This window comes from Artemia franciscana, chromosome 12 (assembly GCF_032884065.1).
Source record: "Artemia franciscana chromosome 12, ASM3288406v1, whole genome shotgun sequence".
NCBI lineage: Eukaryota > Metazoa > Arthropoda > Branchiopoda > Anostraca > Artemiidae > Artemia > Artemia franciscana.
The window spans coordinates 20,753,301-20,770,986 of record NC_088874.1 but is presented as its reverse complement, the minus strand read 5'-3'; the positions used below and the strand labels follow the sequence as shown (position 1 = coordinate 20,770,986).

General features: G+C 36.2%; 1 protein-coding gene across 6 annotated transcripts in view; it reads left to right on the top strand.

Annotated features, from left to right (window-relative positions):
* Nucleotides 1–17,686, top strand: part of LOC136033827 (5'-AMP-activated protein kinase subunit gamma-1-like) — a 188,252-nt gene that overhangs the window by 125,128 nt on the left and 45,438 nt on the right. The window contains exon 1 of one of the 6 annotated variants that reach the window (XM_065714759.1): nt 8,361–9,382. The exons of the other annotated variants lie outside the window; for them this stretch is intronic. Within the exon in view, the coding sequence (XP_065570831.1) occupies nt 8,434–9,382 (949 nt within the window). The 5' untranslated portion in view covers nt 8,361–8,433. Of the gene's footprint in view, nt 1–8,360; nt 9,383–17,686 lie in introns of those variants that run through there. 6 annotated transcript variants of the gene reach the window in all.

The window sequence follows — 17,686 nt, the reverse complement described above, 5'->3', positions numbered from 1 at the left end:
ACTACCATTTTATTAATACTACAAAATTCCTCTGAAGAAAGGGTTTACCCTGAGAGAGCTTTCCTGAGCCGGTGGGAGGGGTAGAAATAGGTTTCCAGGTCTTAAAAGTGTTACAGAAAAATGTCGTTCTTGTAAGGTGTTTTCTACCCTCTGTCTAAATTAGAATATGAACACAATCTTCTATTTTGTACTCAAACTTTAGTAATAAGTGGGAATTGCTACCTCCACATTATCCGACCTCAATGCTTAGTCTGAAAATATTATTTCAAAATGAAGACTAGTGGTAAAATTTGGGTAAAAATCCAATTTTGCTTCATAGAGCTCCTCCTCCAGTGGAAGATCTCATTGATATTATGTTTCTTAATATTATGTGACCACTGGCTCGATATGATCGGCCCTTGGGGGGGGGGGGATTTCATAAAAAGAAAACACTCATCTTTGATCTTATTTCTCAGGTCTCACGGGTCCTCAGTATACCAAAAACTATACTGAAGCCTTGAGGTTCTAAACTGTCCGGATCTTTATCATTGCTTTTTTAGCAGTCCTTTTGCTTCGGAGCTTTGCCACTGATATTGAAATCTACCAGTGTCAACCCAATAAAACCAGATAGCGACCAAAAGTATGTTGACTCAAGCAACCTTTTAGGTGACAAATAAAATTGATTTCACCGGAAACGCTCAACGCTAGGCTCCATAGTTACTCGGCATCAGGATTAGGCCTAAACTATTGGCAAAAGAACATGGCATCAGGTCATTACCATTGAACATTGCCAAAATGACAGAATATGGCCTCGTGGCTTATTCACTTTGACTTGCTTTATTAATTACTAATTACAAAAACTATACATACACACAACCGCCCGAGGAAGGCTCAAACAGCCTGATGTTGGACGAAATTCAAGAAATTCAAGAAACTTCATGCATGTAGTGTCCGTAGATCTCTGTTAAAAGATCTGGTAGGTGTTGGTAGGTGTTCCCCAGAGTATCTTTAAGCCCATGCCTTTCCTGTTCTGTCTCAATGGCTTGGGACACAGTTTCACATGCACGGTGGGTTGCTTTGCCAGTAATACTACCGAACAAAACATTGTTCCTGAGCCTGAATTCATAAGCCTCACTGGATCAATGGATCTGTGGAGGGGGACCCTAGGTTCCCCAAAGGCTGCAGTGGTACCCCATTACTCATCGAGCACACTAGATTTTTAGGATACTTACATGGTTCTCTTGGACTCGTTGTTGGCTTTGCTTGTAGATAAAGTCACAATGCAATTATCCCTTTGACCCAATAAGCTCTGAAAGATTTCACTTATCCATTCATCCAGTACAGGAAACCAGTTGCAAAGTTGATCTAGTTTTTGTCATTGTAAGATTAGTGATTTTCAAAGAAATATCAAGTTAAGTGTATTTTCAGCTCTTTGGAATCTTCAGAAAAAGATTAAAAAAAAAAAAAAAAAAAAAAAAAAAAAAAAAAAAAAAAAAAAAAAAAAAAAAAACTGCATTTGCTGATACAAGCAGAAATTGCATTCAAACCCCTTTTTCTAAGTAACTGAGAGTATCGTCGTCAAGACCCCACTTTCAAGGTTACGCAGCAACGCATATCTTAACATTCTACATGCTGAGCAGGGGTACTCAAGATGGATCCAGAAAGTCAGTACAGAATGGCAGTTCTTTTCCAGCTCAAAGACCATGGTGGTAGGTTTCAAGGAACGATTCAGTTCTCATTTTACTAATGCTGCAAAGCTGTCTGCTTTGATCCTGACTTTGTTTCAGCCAGGGTACGAAAATTACAAGGAGCTCCTTTTGGACACAAAGACAGATCTTAATATGGATTTAGAAATTTGGAAGAAGTATTGATCGAACCATTAGAAAAAACCAAAGACCACTATTTCATCGCTTAACAGCTGTCAAGAATATGTTTTCTCAAACACCTTTGTTGTACTGAAAATTCTTGTAACATTTGGATAAATAGATGGACGTTTATTCAAGCATTAAAAAAAACAAAAAAAACAAGAATAAACAATAAAAGTACACACATCATCATATGTGTGTTCATATTGGGTGTGTTCATATTGGGAATACTCCCCAACCCCGCGCAAGGCACTATGACCAGGATCACAGGGAGCAGAGAAAAAAAACATGAAAGAAAGAAAACAAAATGTTTAAAAAGGAAATGACGAGCAGCCGCCTTCCATTTACTAGCTAAAAATCAAGCCGGAGCAGAGTAACATGCGCAAAAAGCAATAAAAATACTAATAATTCCTACTTGGCCCAGTGATATCAACCGCTAGGCGACATTCAAAAAAATATCCAGAAGTCAAAAGTTTTTTTTTAGGATTTTTCTGAAGGTATGAAATGGATGACACTTTTTAGCTGATTCTGGCAGAGCATTCCTGGCAGCATGAGAAGCGGATAGTAGCTGTGTAACAGTGTGTGTTTTCTAAAACTTGACCTACACAGAGACACAGACGCGTTTCCAAAGGCAAATCACATAACTGATCTATTTTATGTCAAAACTGGCTCTCCGGCTAAACTAGGTGTTGTAGTATAGTATATTTCAGTCTAAAATGGCTTTTAGTTTGTAAATTAAAACTACCAACCTTAAAACCAGTATGATCTTTTTATGTCCTCTATCTATCGCCTGACCCTCCTAAAAAAAATTTCTATATCACCTGGTGCTTCGGTGCTCCTACAGATGGATTTTTTTTTTAAGAAAAAAAGTGAAGCGACCTGATGTTTGGATGGTCAACTTCAATGCACCAAGGACTATATAGCTGTTATTCTCCTAATTGAACGTGTTATGCCCCCATCGTGACTTCCTCTTCAAGAATAAAGCAAAGAAGATAATAATAGATGAGCTCCTCTCCTGGCAACCTCTTCTCCGCAGATCTATCTTGGAATGCTAACCTCAATCAGGTGTGAATTTCTTAAGCAAGAAAGCCGGAGATCACGCTTCTCAGCTGAAACCTTCTTAAACCCTGTTCGATCATACCGATTTTCAAGTCCTGCATGTCTTGCTCGCAGTACTCTTGTCCGTTCAAGTAGTAAAACATACGTGAAGGCACACCACTTAATCCAGTTACCTTACCCAAAATATCCCAAGAACCAAGTCTCGGAAGACGAACTTCATTTGGTACGACTTCTGCTTGAAGTGACCTTCCTGGGGACGTAAAGTATATGTTGATTCCTTAAAAAGAAGGTACAATAGACAACTATTCCCTCGAAGTGGTATGAGGTAAAGAAATTATGGCACATGAGACACCAAGAAGCATCTGCCGCCGTGAATTTGGATGCAGAAAAAGGAAAAATATAGAATTCTGTGTTTTGTAGATAGACAACTTATACCTCCGCTCCAGGCCTCTCATACTCGTTGATTTGAATAGGGTACAAGATAGCAACTTTTTTGGCTGATTTTCCCCTTTTTGAAATATTTCAAATTTTTTAATACTAACCCGATACCTCACTTGTAATTTTTGCCAAGCGTTTTCTTTATTGGTGTAAAAATGTGAAAGTTTAAATGTAATTCCTGTAAAGTGGAAATTGTTGAGTTGAACACAGATAAAAATCTGTATAAATTCCATGGGAAAAAGGGCCCCTCCTCAACGTCCCGCTCTTTACGCTAAAGTTTCACTCTGTCACAGTTCTACTTTTTAAAACAATAAAAAAAACTTTAGCGTAAAGAGCGGGGCGTTGAGGAGGGGACAGCCCCTTTCATATACGGAATAATTTCTGTTCGTCTTAAGTTTTAATGTCGCTCCTTACTTTCAGTTGAAAAAACTTGTTTTTTTTTCTTAATTTCTGAGCATTTTTTAATTAATGTATGTTTTGATTTTGGCTCACCGCACATGAAGAATTAAAACGAAATTTGCATATTAATTTTTTTGGCTAAATGGCTTTCTCATAGCTTTGATTCGAAGATTTTGATTAAAAAAGGAGTGGGGGAGGAGGTCTAGTTGCCTTCCAATTTTTGGTTACTTAAAAATGTAACTAGAACTTTGATTCTTTTTTACGAACATTTTTATTAGTAATAAATATTCGTAACATACGAATTAATTTACATAACGAACTTCTACATTTGTTTATACTTATATTTGTTTATACTTCTATATTTGTTATACTTCTATATTTTATTACGTATTTGAGGGGGTTCGCCCCCTCGTCAATACCTCGCTCTTTACACTAAAGCTTGAATTTTGTCCCAGTTCTTTAAGAATGACCCCTGAATCACAAAGGCCATAGAATAAATAGTTGAAATTACTAAAAATACTTTAGCATAAAGAGCGAGGTATTAAGGAGGAGACGAACGCCCTTATATACGTAATAATTTCTGTTCGTTTTAAGTTTTAATGCTGCTCCTTACTTCTAGTTGAAAAAACCTTTTTTTTTCTTTATTTTCTCATTGTATTTTTTTCAATAATGCAAGAAAATCCTGTGCCCCAGTTCATGGAAATTCTCTTCCCTCATGATAAATTCCTCCACGGAAAGATCCTCCCACGTATCCCCCTCTCCCTGACCCACCTCCCCCCAACGCGAAAAAGTCCCCCTGAAAATTTCTTTACACTTCCTAATAACCATTACTATATGTAAACAATGGTCAAAGTTTGTAACTTGCAGCCCCTCCCCCGGGGATTGTGGGGGATTAAGTCGTCCCCAAAGACATAGTTATTAAGTTTTTCGACTATGCTAAACAAAATGGCTATATCAAAATTTTGAACCGGTGACTTTGGAAAAAAAAATGAGCTTGGGGGCCTAGGTACCCTCCAGTTTTTTCGGTCACTTAAAAAAGGCACTAGAACTTTTAATTTCCGTTAGAATGTGCCCTCTCGCGACATTCTAGGATGACTGGGTTGATACGATCACCCATAGAAAAAAAAACAAAAAAAAAACAAATAAACACGCATCCGTGATCTTTTTCTGGCAAAAAATACAAATTCCATATTTTCATAGATAAGAGCTTGAAACTTCTACAGTAGAGTTATCTGATACGCTCATTGAGATTCGTTAAGATTCTGTGAATTTTTGGGGGTTTTCCCCCCTATTTTCTAAAGTAAGGCCAATATTCTCAGGCTCTGAACTTTTGATGAGTAAAACTAAACTTGATGAAACTTGTATATTTAAAATGAGCATAAAATTACGATCCTTTTGAGGTAACTATTCGTATCAAAATCCCGTTTATTAGAGTTTCAGTTACTATTGAACCGGGTCAGTCCTTACTACAGTTCGTTACCACGAACTGTTTGATAGATATAATTTGGAATTACCTTGATGGAGTAAGGGGGACTGAAGATTTTTCCAAGAAATTGGGTCCTGACGCCTCAGAATTAGGTTTTGAATGTGCAAACTTTCAAAAATGCTGGGAATTCTCGAAGCGTAGACTGTGTAGCCAAAAAAGACCACAGAATAAAAGTACAAAAAAACTTCAATAATATTGAACAAATAGTATATTTATATAAAATATTTAAAATAATAAGATTTTAAATTGGACGGTCGCGAAGCAACCTCTTTGCCTCCTTAAAAAAGAAAAGAAAAAAGTCACTGGTAACTTCAAAGTGGATGCTGGGGACACGTGGGGAGGGCCTAGGTACCCTCCAGTTTTTTCGGTCACTTAAAAAAGGCACTAGAACTTTTAATTTTCGTTAGAATGTGCCCTCTCGCGACATTCTAGGATGACTGGGTTGATACGATCACCCCTAGAAAAAAAAAACAGAAAAAAAAACAAGTAAACACGCATCCGTGATCTTTTTCTGGCAAAAATACAAATTCCATATTTTCATGGATAGGAGCTTGAAACTTCTACAGTAGAGTTATCTGATACGCTCATTGAGATTCGTTAAGATTCCGTGACTTTTATGGGGTGTTTCCCCCTATTTTCTAAAGTAAGGCCAATATTCTCAGGCTCTGAACTTTTGATGAGTAAAACTAAACTTGATGAAACTTATATATTTAAAATTAGCATAAAATTACGATCCTTTTGATGTAACTATTCGTATCAAAATCCCGTTTATTAGAGTTTCAGTTACTATTGAACCGGGTCAGTCCTTACTACAGTTCGTTACCACGAACTGTTTGATAGATATAATTTGGAATTTCCTTGATGGAGTAAGGGGGACTGAAGATTTTTCCAAGAAATTGGGTCCTGACGCCTCAGAATTTGGTTTTGAATGTACAAACTTTCAAAAATGCTGGGAATTCTCGAAGCGTAGACAGTGTAGCCGAAAAAAGACCACAGAATAAAAGTGCAAAAAAGCTTCAATAATATTGAACAAATAGTATATTTATATAAAATATTTAAAATAATAAGATTTTAAATTGGACGGTCGCGAAGCAACCTCTTTGCGTCCTTAAAAAAAAAAAAAAAAAAAAAAAAAAGTCACTGGTACTTTCAAAGTGGATGCTGGGGACACTATGTTTGCGAAATCACCCACTGGCTAAGTATGGGCAGCAGCTTTAAAATGTATATTTTTATTATAAACCCTTTCAATTTCTTTTTCAAATAGTAGTGAGGCTTGCTCCGTATTTGCAAAGGTACCCATGTCAGAAAGCTATGCGGTTACTGCCCATCCTGTAATCCCAGAGACACAAAAATATGTGGAATTTCCATTCCTGGTAACCTTTTTGTAGGCCCACCACATTAGAAAGCCTTTTCTCAGGCACCCTTGCTTTTTTCGCCCCTATGTGAGGATTTACAATTGTTTTAATCACTTCGGAATTTTACATAGCCTAATCCTGGGAAGAGGGTTGTTGGACCCTCTGCCCTGGCACGTACGCAGGAATTTTTTTCGGGGGGGGGGGCAAAACCTTCAAAACAGCAGATATAAAGTAGCAATTTTTTTATTTAGTAACTAAATAAATGCAAAAAGCACGTATATCGGAAAATACAGATTAACTTTAATCTGTAGTATTGTAGCGGATGGGGGGAAGAAGACTGAAGCCTCAAAAGTACGTTTTAGGCTCAGGTTATGTTCATAGCGATTTAGAACCAGTGATTAATCTATTATATCCCACTGAAAGGGAAATTTTAGTGTTAACAGTGCAATATGGGTGCTGTGGGGGGTAGTTCTTCTATTGCGAAAACGTCGATTTTAATGAAAAATTATAGTTTCTAAAATTAATCCATTAAAAGCTGTACTTTATCCTGAAAGGGGGGGATAAACGCCCTAATATCAAGGATAATTCTATTTTGTTGTGGAAAGCGAACTCTCTTTACGAAAAAAAAAAAGTACAATCGCTAATTACTTCAAAGAGGGTAAAAAGCTGGACAGAAAATGGGTTAATAATTGGGCAGTGACTTGACCAGATAATTGCATGCTGTAAAATCCCAAAAAAGGCTTCACACATGCTCGCACGTACGCAGGGGGGCTTTCGTCCCCCCCCCCCGAATCTTTGCGAAATGTTTAATATCCCCACGATTTCTTGGGATTTTTGGCAAAAGTAGGACATTTATTAAGAGTCTAGATACATGTGTGAAGCCTTTTTTGGGGGATTTTAAAGCATACAATTATCCGGTCAAGTCACTTCCCAATTATTAACGCTATGAACTATGAACATATGAACATAATTATTCGCTATGAACGTAACCTGAGCCTATAATGTACTTTTGAGGCTTCATTCAGTCTTCTTCCCCCCATCCGCTAAAATACTACAGATTAAAGTTAATCCGTATTTTCCGATATAAGTGCTTTTTGCATTACTAAAAAAAAAATTGCTATTTTATATCTGCTGTGTCGAAGGTTTTGGGCCCCCCGAAAGAAATTCCTGCGTACGTGCCTGCACACATGTATCTAGATTCTTAATAAATGTCCTACTTTTGCCAGAAATCCCAAGAAACCATGGGGAAATTAAACATTTCGTAAAATTTCGGGGGGGGGCTGGGCCTGAAGGCCCCCACTGCGTACGTGCCAGCCTCTTCCCTCTCTGAAATATGAAAGACAAGTATAAATATTTCCTAATGCATAGATTATGGCTACAGAATTTTTGTTGTTGTTGGGGTATCCTAAAATCGAATCCTAAGTTACTGCTTTTAGTCAGTCAGATCGAGGACTTGGAGTGTTTGCATATTGATTTCGAAAATTTGACTTCTTATCGTTTCATTTGTTTACTTGAAGGTTTTTTCGTAAAATCTATAACATGTTTATTTTTTAAGAAAACTATTCAGCTTCTAAATACTTGTTTTTGTAGCCTAATCTTGTGTTGCAGCTGGTAAATTGGATAAAAATCTAGTTTTCTGAAACTGTTGGAATTCCAATTTGTTTTCATCTAATTTGCAGACTCGCAATTTCTACTTTATGACGTAGATTTAGCCTTTAGGGAGAAGTTTGTAAACAAGCGCGCTTGTCTTGTTCCCATGCCAGTTTGCCGGTTTAGTATTGTGTCATATTTTGAATGTAAATTGTCTTACGTGAGAATTCGCACAGTGGTAAAGAACTAGTTTTCTGTAAGGATGGATAGAAGCAAAAAATCGAAGGATGCACACATGGTTTCTGTGGTGGATAGTATTGCTTCCCTCAATTTGAAACCTGACAGTTACAGTGATGATTTTTGTGTAGTAGAAAGAGCTCAGTGTAGTCCTGATTTATCAAGACAATTGAGTATGTTCGAAAATGTTTTAGTGTCCAATAATGGACAAGTTGGGCACTTCGAGGCCCCACACTCAATACTTCATGATTCACGGTCGCAATCTTCTTTGGAACAGGGCTCGATGGAAATGGATGCTTCTAGTCTTGAAAGAGATCTATCAGTACCTCCTGATCCACAAAACTGCCACATCAGTAGGAATATTGAACCTTTAAACAGTAATGACCAGACAAATGCTATGAATGGTGGACCTCAATATCCCTTAGTTTCTGAGAGAATTTCAAAAGCTGCTATTTCAGCACATGAGCCACCCTTGCCTCAAAAGTGTAGTAAAAAGTCCCCAAGGCACCACATGGATAGTGAATCAAACATGTCAACTTCACCCAGTGGTGAACTACCGTCAAAACATCCTCGACCTGATATGCTTCGAATATCTGCACGTTTCCGTAGACATTCTACTCGTGGTGATAAAGATTACGAAGTAGACGTGCCCAGACGTAAACGTTTAACATCTGAAACTGATGCTGATAAGTCATTCAAGCATGGGCGTTTACCTAGTTTACAAGGGCATTTGCCCAGTGTCCATGATGTTGTAAGCTTTTTTAAAAAACTCTCTCATAGTTCAAAGGACGTAGGAAGCAAAGAAAGAAGAGGCAAAGAGCTTCTACGTGGTGGTGAGTCTCCTTCTCCCACTCCTGAGGAATATTTTCGAAATAGATCATGCTCTGTTGGAGCAGTGAGTTTGCCAAGACACAAAAAACTAGGTGAAACTTGTGAAACTGTGTATGGCATTTACGAAGACATATTACAAGAAGGTAAGATCTATGTAAAAAAAAAGAAAGAAAAAGCATGCATATAGGCTATGGTAAAATTTCTAGGCAAGCTACTCTTTAATATCTTGGGAATAGGTTAGGGTATGAAAATGAAACTTTCAGCAATGAATCCAAGGATAAAAACATACTCTGGGAAGGTATTGCAAAGCTACAATGTCAACCCTCTTGGGATTTCTAATCCTTAGAAATTTACCTACTTGACAGGTCGGTAAATTTATAGCAAACCATATAACTGGCTTTCGTATAAAGTGAACATACCACTCGATGCCTTTTTTTATGCTCTTTACGAATATAATAATCGCCTCTAGCTTAAATTGATATTTAAGCACTTTTTTTAGCTCTTAAAAATGACGAATTTTCAAAAAATTATGTCAGTTCGTATAACTAACTTACCAATAAAGCGAACATACCATTTGATGCCTTTTTTTATGTTCTTTACGAATATAATAGTCGCTTCTGCCACGAATTCAAATTTAAGCAGTGTTTAAGCTCCTAAAAATGACGAATAAAACAGTTCATGGTAACGAACCGTGGTAAGGAGCGACCCGGCTCAATAGTAACTGAAACTCTAAAAAATGGAATTTTGATACCAATAGTTCATCAAAAGAATCGCATTTTAATGCTGATTAAAATGCGAAAATGACGAATTTTCAAAAAATTATGTCAGTTCGTATAACTAACTTACCAATAAAGCGAACATACCATTTGATGCCTTTTTTTATGTTCTTTACGAATATAATAGTCGCTTCTGCCACGAATTCAAATTTAAGCAGTGTTTAAGCTCCTAAAAATGACGAATAAAACAGTTCATGGTAACGAACCGTGGTAAGGAGCGACCCGGCTCAATAGTAACTGAAACTCTAAAAAATGGAATTTTGATACCAATAGTATATCAAAAGAATCGCATTTTAATGTTGATTCTAAATATATAAGTTTCATCAAGATTAGTTATACCCATCAAAGGTTACGAGCCTGAAAAAATGTGTCTCATTTTAGAAAATAGGGGGAAACACCCCCTAAAAGTCATACAATCTTAACGAAAATCACACCATCACATTCAGCGTATCAGAGAACCTTATTGTAGAAGTTTCAAGCTCCTATCTACAAAAATGCGGAATTTCGCATTTTTTGCCAGAAGACAGATCATGGAGGCGTGTTTATTTGTTCTTTTTGTTTGTTTGTTTTTTTGTTTTTGTTTTTCAGGGGTGATCGTATCGACTGAGTGGTCCTATAATGTCGCGAGAGGGCTCTTTCTAACGGAAATTGAAAGTTTTAGTGCCCTTTTTAAGTGACCAAAAAAATTGGAGGGCATCTAGGCCCCCTCCCACGCTCATTTTTCCCAAAAGTCACCAGATCAAACTTCCTAGATAGTCATTTTATTCACCGCTAGTCGAAAAACCTAATAACCCTGTCTTTTGGGACGACTTACTCCCACGCAGTCCCCGTGGGAGGGGCTGCAAGTTACAAACTTTGACATTCGTTTACATATAGTAATGGTTACTGGGAAGTGTACTGACATTTTCAGGTTTTTTTGTTTAGGAGGGAGATTTGAGGGGGGGTTACGTGGGAGGATATTTCCATGGAGAAACTTGTCATGGAAGAAGAGAATTTCAATGAAGGGGGCGCAGGATTTTCTAGTATTATTTGAAAAAACAATGAAAAAACAAATATGAAAAGTTTTTTCTACTTAAAGTAAGGAGCAGCATTAAAACTTAAAATGAACAAAAATTATTACGCATATGAGGGGCTTACTTCCTCGTTATACCTCACTCTTTACGTTAAGTATTTTTAGTAATTTCAACTATTTATTCTACAGGCTTTGTGATTCAGAGCTCATTCTTAAGGAATTGGGACAAAATTTAAGCTTTAGGGTAAAGAGCGAGGTATCAACGAGGGTTGAACCCCCTCATACACACAATAAGAACATACGAATTTAGAAGTTCGTTACGTAAATTAATTTGCAAGTTACGTATATTTTTTACCAATGAAAACGTTTGTAAAAAATTTGTTGCTTTTTTAAATAATCAAAAAATTGGAGGGCAACTAGGCCTCCTCCCTCGCTCCTTTTTTCTCAAAATCTTTCGATTAATTGCAATTAATTAATATGCAAATTTTGTTTTAATTATTTATGTGTGGAGAGCCAAGATCAAAACATGCATTAATTCAAAAACGTCCAGAAATTAAATAAAAAAAACAAGTTTTTTTTTTAAATGAAAGTGAGGAGCAACATTAAAACTTAAAACGAACAGAAATTATTCCCTATATGAAAGGGGCTTTTCCTCCTCAACGCCCCGCTCTTTACGCTAAAGTTTCTTACTGTTTTAAAAATAGAGATAAGAGAAAGAGATAAGAGAAACACCCCCTAAAAGTCATACAATCTTAACGAAAATCACACCATCAGATTCAGCGTATCAGAGAACTCATTGTATAAGTTTCAAGCTCCTATCTACAAAAATGTAGAATTTCGCATTTTTTGCCAGAAGACAAATCACGGATGCGTGTTTATTTGTTTTTTTTGTTTTTTTAAGGGGTGATCGTATCGACCCAGTGGTCCTAGAATGTCGCGAGAGGGCTCATTCTAACGGAAATTAAAAGTTCTAGTGCCCTTTCTAGGTGACCAAAAAAATTGGAGGGCACCAAGGCCCCCTCTCGCACTCATTTTTTCCCCAAAATCACCGGATCAAAATCCTGAGATAGCCATTTTATTCAACATAGTCAAAAAATCTAATAACTATGTCTTTGAGGACGACTTACTCCCTCGCAGTCCCCGTGGGAGGGGTTGCAAGTTACAAACTTTGACCTGTGTTTACATATAGTAATGGTTACTAGGAAGTGTACGAACGTTTTCAGGGGGATTTTTTTGGTTTAGTAGGGAGAGTTAAGGTGGGGGGGCTACGTGGGAGGATGTTTCCATGGAAAAACTTCTCATGGGGGAAGAGACTTTCAATGAAGGGGGCGCAGGATTTTTTAGCATTATTTAAAAAAAAATGAAAAAATAAATATAAGAAGTTTTTTCTACTGAAAGTGAGGAGCAGCATTAAAACTTAAAACGAACAGAAACTATTGCGCATATGAGAGGTTTACATCTCAGTTTCATCCTCGCAATACCTCGCTCTTTACGCTAAATTATTTTTAGTAATTTCAACTATTTATTCTACGGCCTTTGTGATTCAAGGGTCATTCTTAAGGAATTGGGACAGAATTTAAGCTTTAGTATAAAGAGCTAGGTATTGACGAGGGTTGAACTCCCTCACATACGCAATAAAAACATACGAATATAGAAGTTCGTTCCGTAAGTTAATTCGTAAATTACGTATATTTTTTTACTAATGAAAATGTTCGTAAAAAAATTAAAAGTTCTAGTTGCCTTTTTAAGTAATCAACAAATTGGATGGCAACTAGGTTTCCTCCCTCTCTGCTTTTTTCTCAAAATCTTCCGATTAAAACTATGAGAAAGCCATTTAGCCCCCCCCCCCCCAAAAAAAAAAATATGCAATTTTCGTTTTAATTATCTATGTGCGGAGATTTTGCATTAATTAAAAAATGTCCAGATATTAGATAAAAAAACAAGTTTTTTTAAATGAAAGTAAGGAGCGACATCAAAACTTAAAACGAACAGAAATCACTCCATATATTAAAGGGGCCTTTCCTCCTCAACGCCCCGCTCTTTGCGCTAAAGTTTTTTACTGTTTTAAGAAGTAGAGTTAAGAAAAAGAGTCAAACTTAAGCATAAAGAGCGAGGCGTTGAGGAGGAAAGGCTTCTTTAATATACGGAGTAATTTCTGTTCGTTTTAAGTTTTAATGTCGCTCCTTACTTTCATTTAAAAAAACTTGTTTTTTTTTTATTTATACCTCATAAATTGGGATTGAGCAAAGTTGTGAAGCTGAAAATACGTTCCTTACTTCATCTAAGCAGAAGATCTATTGTAAAAGGTTTCACTTTTATAAAACAAAAGATTTTAAAGGTCATCAAAGGTCAGTGTTCTCTAGAGAACACTAGAGAAGTTCTTTCCAATAGTCTTGATTATTGCGGTGACTATTTTTTCTTGAGAATCCAAAAAATATTTAAACTAAAATTAACTCTGAAAATACCCATTTCCAAGATAGCGAAAAGTAACTTGTCTAGAATTTTGGCCTATTCAAAATGGAAGTTATTTGCCACGTGCAATATGAAAATCGAAGACAAGTAATGAACTAAATAAGTGTGATTGTCAAATTTTTATTTATGATGGCTAATCGAAACACATTTGTTGAACCCCCCCTCCAAAAAAGTAAAAACCAAACATATTGCCCACAGTTAAGGAGGGGGAGCTCGCTACATATCATAAATTGGGAAACCATTACTCAAACAAAATGATTTATAACCACTATATCAACTAATCTATTTTTTTTCTCAACTGTAGTAGGCTATATCCAATCAGTAATTTTTTTCTTTTGCAAATTGAAAAAATCAAAACTCGTGTAATCTCAAAAAGCATGTCTAAATTTCTGTACTGATAAAAGATATGATAAATCTGATGGAAATCCCTTCATGTTAGATCAAAACTTTGTTTATAGCAAAGATGGATATATCAAATCACTTTCCCTTTATTAGTAAGTTCTTCAATATTAACACTATACTGAAGACTTTTGATTCTAAAATTTCTTATATGTTTGACGCGTATGTGCCTTGCCTCAAGTTTAGATATTCAGAGGTCATCTCAATGTTGGCGCACGAAAGAACTGCAAGTAGGATAAAACTCTACAAAGGTACAGAACACTAGATACACTAGATAGAAAGGTATGTACAAAGATTGTACATAGCATAGGTAGAAGAATGGCCAAATCATAACCCAAATTATAAAGCTCTTTTACAATTTCAGTCCTCCGTTTTTTCTTCTTCATCAGACTTTCCAAGTCTTTACGTGCGGCTACAAGTTCATCCCTTTTGGTCATTTCATTTTCATTGTAAGCAGATTCGTTAATATTTTGAATACAACCTGCTAAAAGGGTATCTTTGAGGCGCAATTTATACGTTGCCCTGCACAGAGGACATTTTCTCCTGAACCCTCCTAGAATATGGCCTTGCTTACGAGAAAATAATGAAGAACGAACAAAAGTTATTCAGAAATAAAAATTCAGATGACGGTGATTTCACCAGGGAGTAAATTTTTAATTCGTTTTTCTTTGCAATTTTGACAAAAATGAATCCTTACTTTCAGTTACAAAAAAATTGTTTGTTTTTTTTATTATTTAATCTACAGAAATGTGCCCTATTTGCAGGATTAAAGAACCCAAATCATAAACCTCTTCTACAATTACAGTCCTCCGTTTTTTCTTCTTCCTCTCCTTCATCAGACTTTCCAAGTCTTTACGTGCGGCTACAAGTTCATCCCTTTTGTTCATTTCATTTTCATTGTAAGCAGATTCGATAATTTTTTGAATACAACCAGCTAAAAGGGTATCTTTGCCGCGCAATTTATACGTTGCCCTGCAGAGAGGACATTTTCTTTTTATTTCTTCCATCTGAAGGATGCAACCTTTGCAGAAAGCGTGTAGACAAGGCAGTCTAACTGGCTCAACAAATACCTCATAGCAGATGCTGCAAGATAGTTCAGAATCCAATAGGTCAAGCAGTTTTTTCTCAAACTCTGTTACTGCTTGGGAAGTATTAAATTCGTTCGTGTTAGCTTGTTTACGTCGTTTAATGTCAAGTGGCTTCTTCCTTTTCATAGCCCAGCAAACTGATATTGTAGCAATAGTGGCTGGAATTCCAATGACAAGATATTTATTTACTGTATTCATTGAACACTTTATAGATTGTCACAGTAAAAGATGTACTGAATTAATGATTACCACAGCCCGAGGCATCCCAGATATATACCAATCCTGACGTCACATTCTTCATACTGATACGATAATTATGCGATGACGTCATTTACAAAAATAAAAAAAGTGCATGCAGGTTACAAACTTAATGACGCAATATTGAAAATGATACTGCAAAATTCCAATGACGTCATGTACTAATCATAAACGGTGCAATAACGCTCCTCAATTAAAAAGTGAAGTACCCTTTTAAGTCACTGCATGGAAGGAGTCCAAAACTTGTTTCTATGCATTTTTCAATTTTTATGGGTCAGACAAAATTTAGGGGAGGGGGAGGTGCAGGGGGTCTTGAACCTCCCCTCCTAGAATATGGCCTTGCTTACGAGAAAATAATGAAGAACGAACAAAAGTAATTCAGAAATAAAAATTCAAATGACGGTGATTTCACCAGGGAGTAAATTTTTGATTCGTTTTTCTTTGCAATTTTGACAAAAATGAATCCTTACTTTCAGTTACAAAAAAAACAACTGTTTTTTTTTATTATTTAATCTATATCAGAATTAACATTCTTTGTCTTTTTGTCCTATTTGAGCCAAAATTAATTTTTTGCAGAACAGAATGACAAAAGGTGGCATTGACATTGTGCGATCTCTTTTGTCATTCAGATAACATATTTCCATCTTCGTTTAAATGATTCATCTCTTGATTGCTTAATGGCCCCTGGATCTGTATAGTCACCCCTGGGGGAAAAAAACGGAAAAGGAGCCACATTAAGGGGAAGGTAGTGTGAGTCAATTTTGGAAATTTCGACAATTGTATCGATGGAGTAGTATTTTCTATTTAAGATCATGAGAGCTTTCATGCTCATCAGAATTTTTCAGGAATTTTGGAATTCTGAGTAAAACCCCGATGTCCGAATAAGTGTTTCTTGGAAAATACGCGTCACTAGACAGTTTCCTTGAAAGTTCGTTAAAAGAAAAAAACTTTGGCTTGTATGGGTGATGCTTTGCTCTTTACTAGATTCGACTATTGCTGCAACCGTGATTTCCAGATTACTCGTTTGCTGTGCTGAAAGAATTTGAAATTGATAAATTTTAAGGCCGTGATTAAGAGAACTGATGAAACTCGAAAATCCCATGTTAAAATCGAAAATTTGTATTTGAAAAGTACTCAAGTATTCATTGGCGGAAAGATACCGTTTTTGATATCAGGCCGTAGCTTCTTGAAGGTGCTACAAATGTTTGCTAGGATTTTGCTCTATTTCCTCTAATTGCTTAGAAACCTTAAAAATGTCTTGCTTTCACAAATGTACTCTATGAAGGATATTGCTTTTAGAACAAAATTGGTACTATCATGAGCAGAAGACAATAATCTGTAAGATAATTGCAACCATTTTTCGATGTATTCTCCTGTTTTTGAACAGTCCCATAGAATATTTTCAGCTACCTGAAATTTTTACAAGTCGGTTGCCAGAAAGAATCGTTTCAGATCGCCGATAACGCCCCTAGAGACCAGATAGACAAGCTGTTATAATTAACCTGCTATTCCCGCCAATGAATAAGTGCTATTTGAAGGGTTTTTGACAATCGACGGTCTTTAGAGAATTGAGAGACAGAAGGCTACCCTAACTTCGATTTTGAACCTCGATGTTTTTAAGTTTACTTAATCACGCCCTTAACAAGTTAAAATAAAGTGTGACTTCGTCCATGGCAACTGAAACAAAACAAGAAAAAAACGAGTTTTGCAATATAGTTTACATCAAATTAACATGGCTTTCGCGTAATCCCAAATATGTGTAATTAACTAATCATAAATGTTACACAGTAAAGTTTACTAACCTAATAATATTGTTTATTTTTGGGGAAGGTACCTCCACCCACCCCAAGAAAAAGGTTTAAAGTTGATATGAATGGAACAATTGAACACGATACGCTATCTGAAAACTCTGTTTTACTGCATTTTTCAAGTTATACAAGAGATAGTGACAATGCAAGGTGCTATTTTGGCCATTTTGGGTTGTAAAATAACAATGTTGGCCCTAACAGGGTCAAAATGATCATCAATCAAGGTGCTATTTTGGCCATTTTGGGCTGTGAAATAACAATGTTGGTCCTAACAGGGCCAAAATGATCATCAATCTTTAAATGCAGTGAATGCATTTTCAGGTGGAGACTATCCGGTAATTTTTACCCCCCCAAAAATAAAATAAAACGCACCTTAGAAAACTATTTTGGCATTTCTTTAAGATTAACGTTGGAATGTCTGAAAAATTTAAATTCTTGGTATATTCCAGAAAACCGGTATTTAGAGATTACTAAATCTTTTGTGATTGCGAAACTACATTGAAGTTATTGAGATTGATTGCTGGGTGTTTTTAAGACCCATTATATTTGATTTGATTAATGCTTCTACAGTATAATGATAGCTACAGCCTTTGAAATCGACTTTTTGCTCATCTATCTGCAAAAAAAACATTGA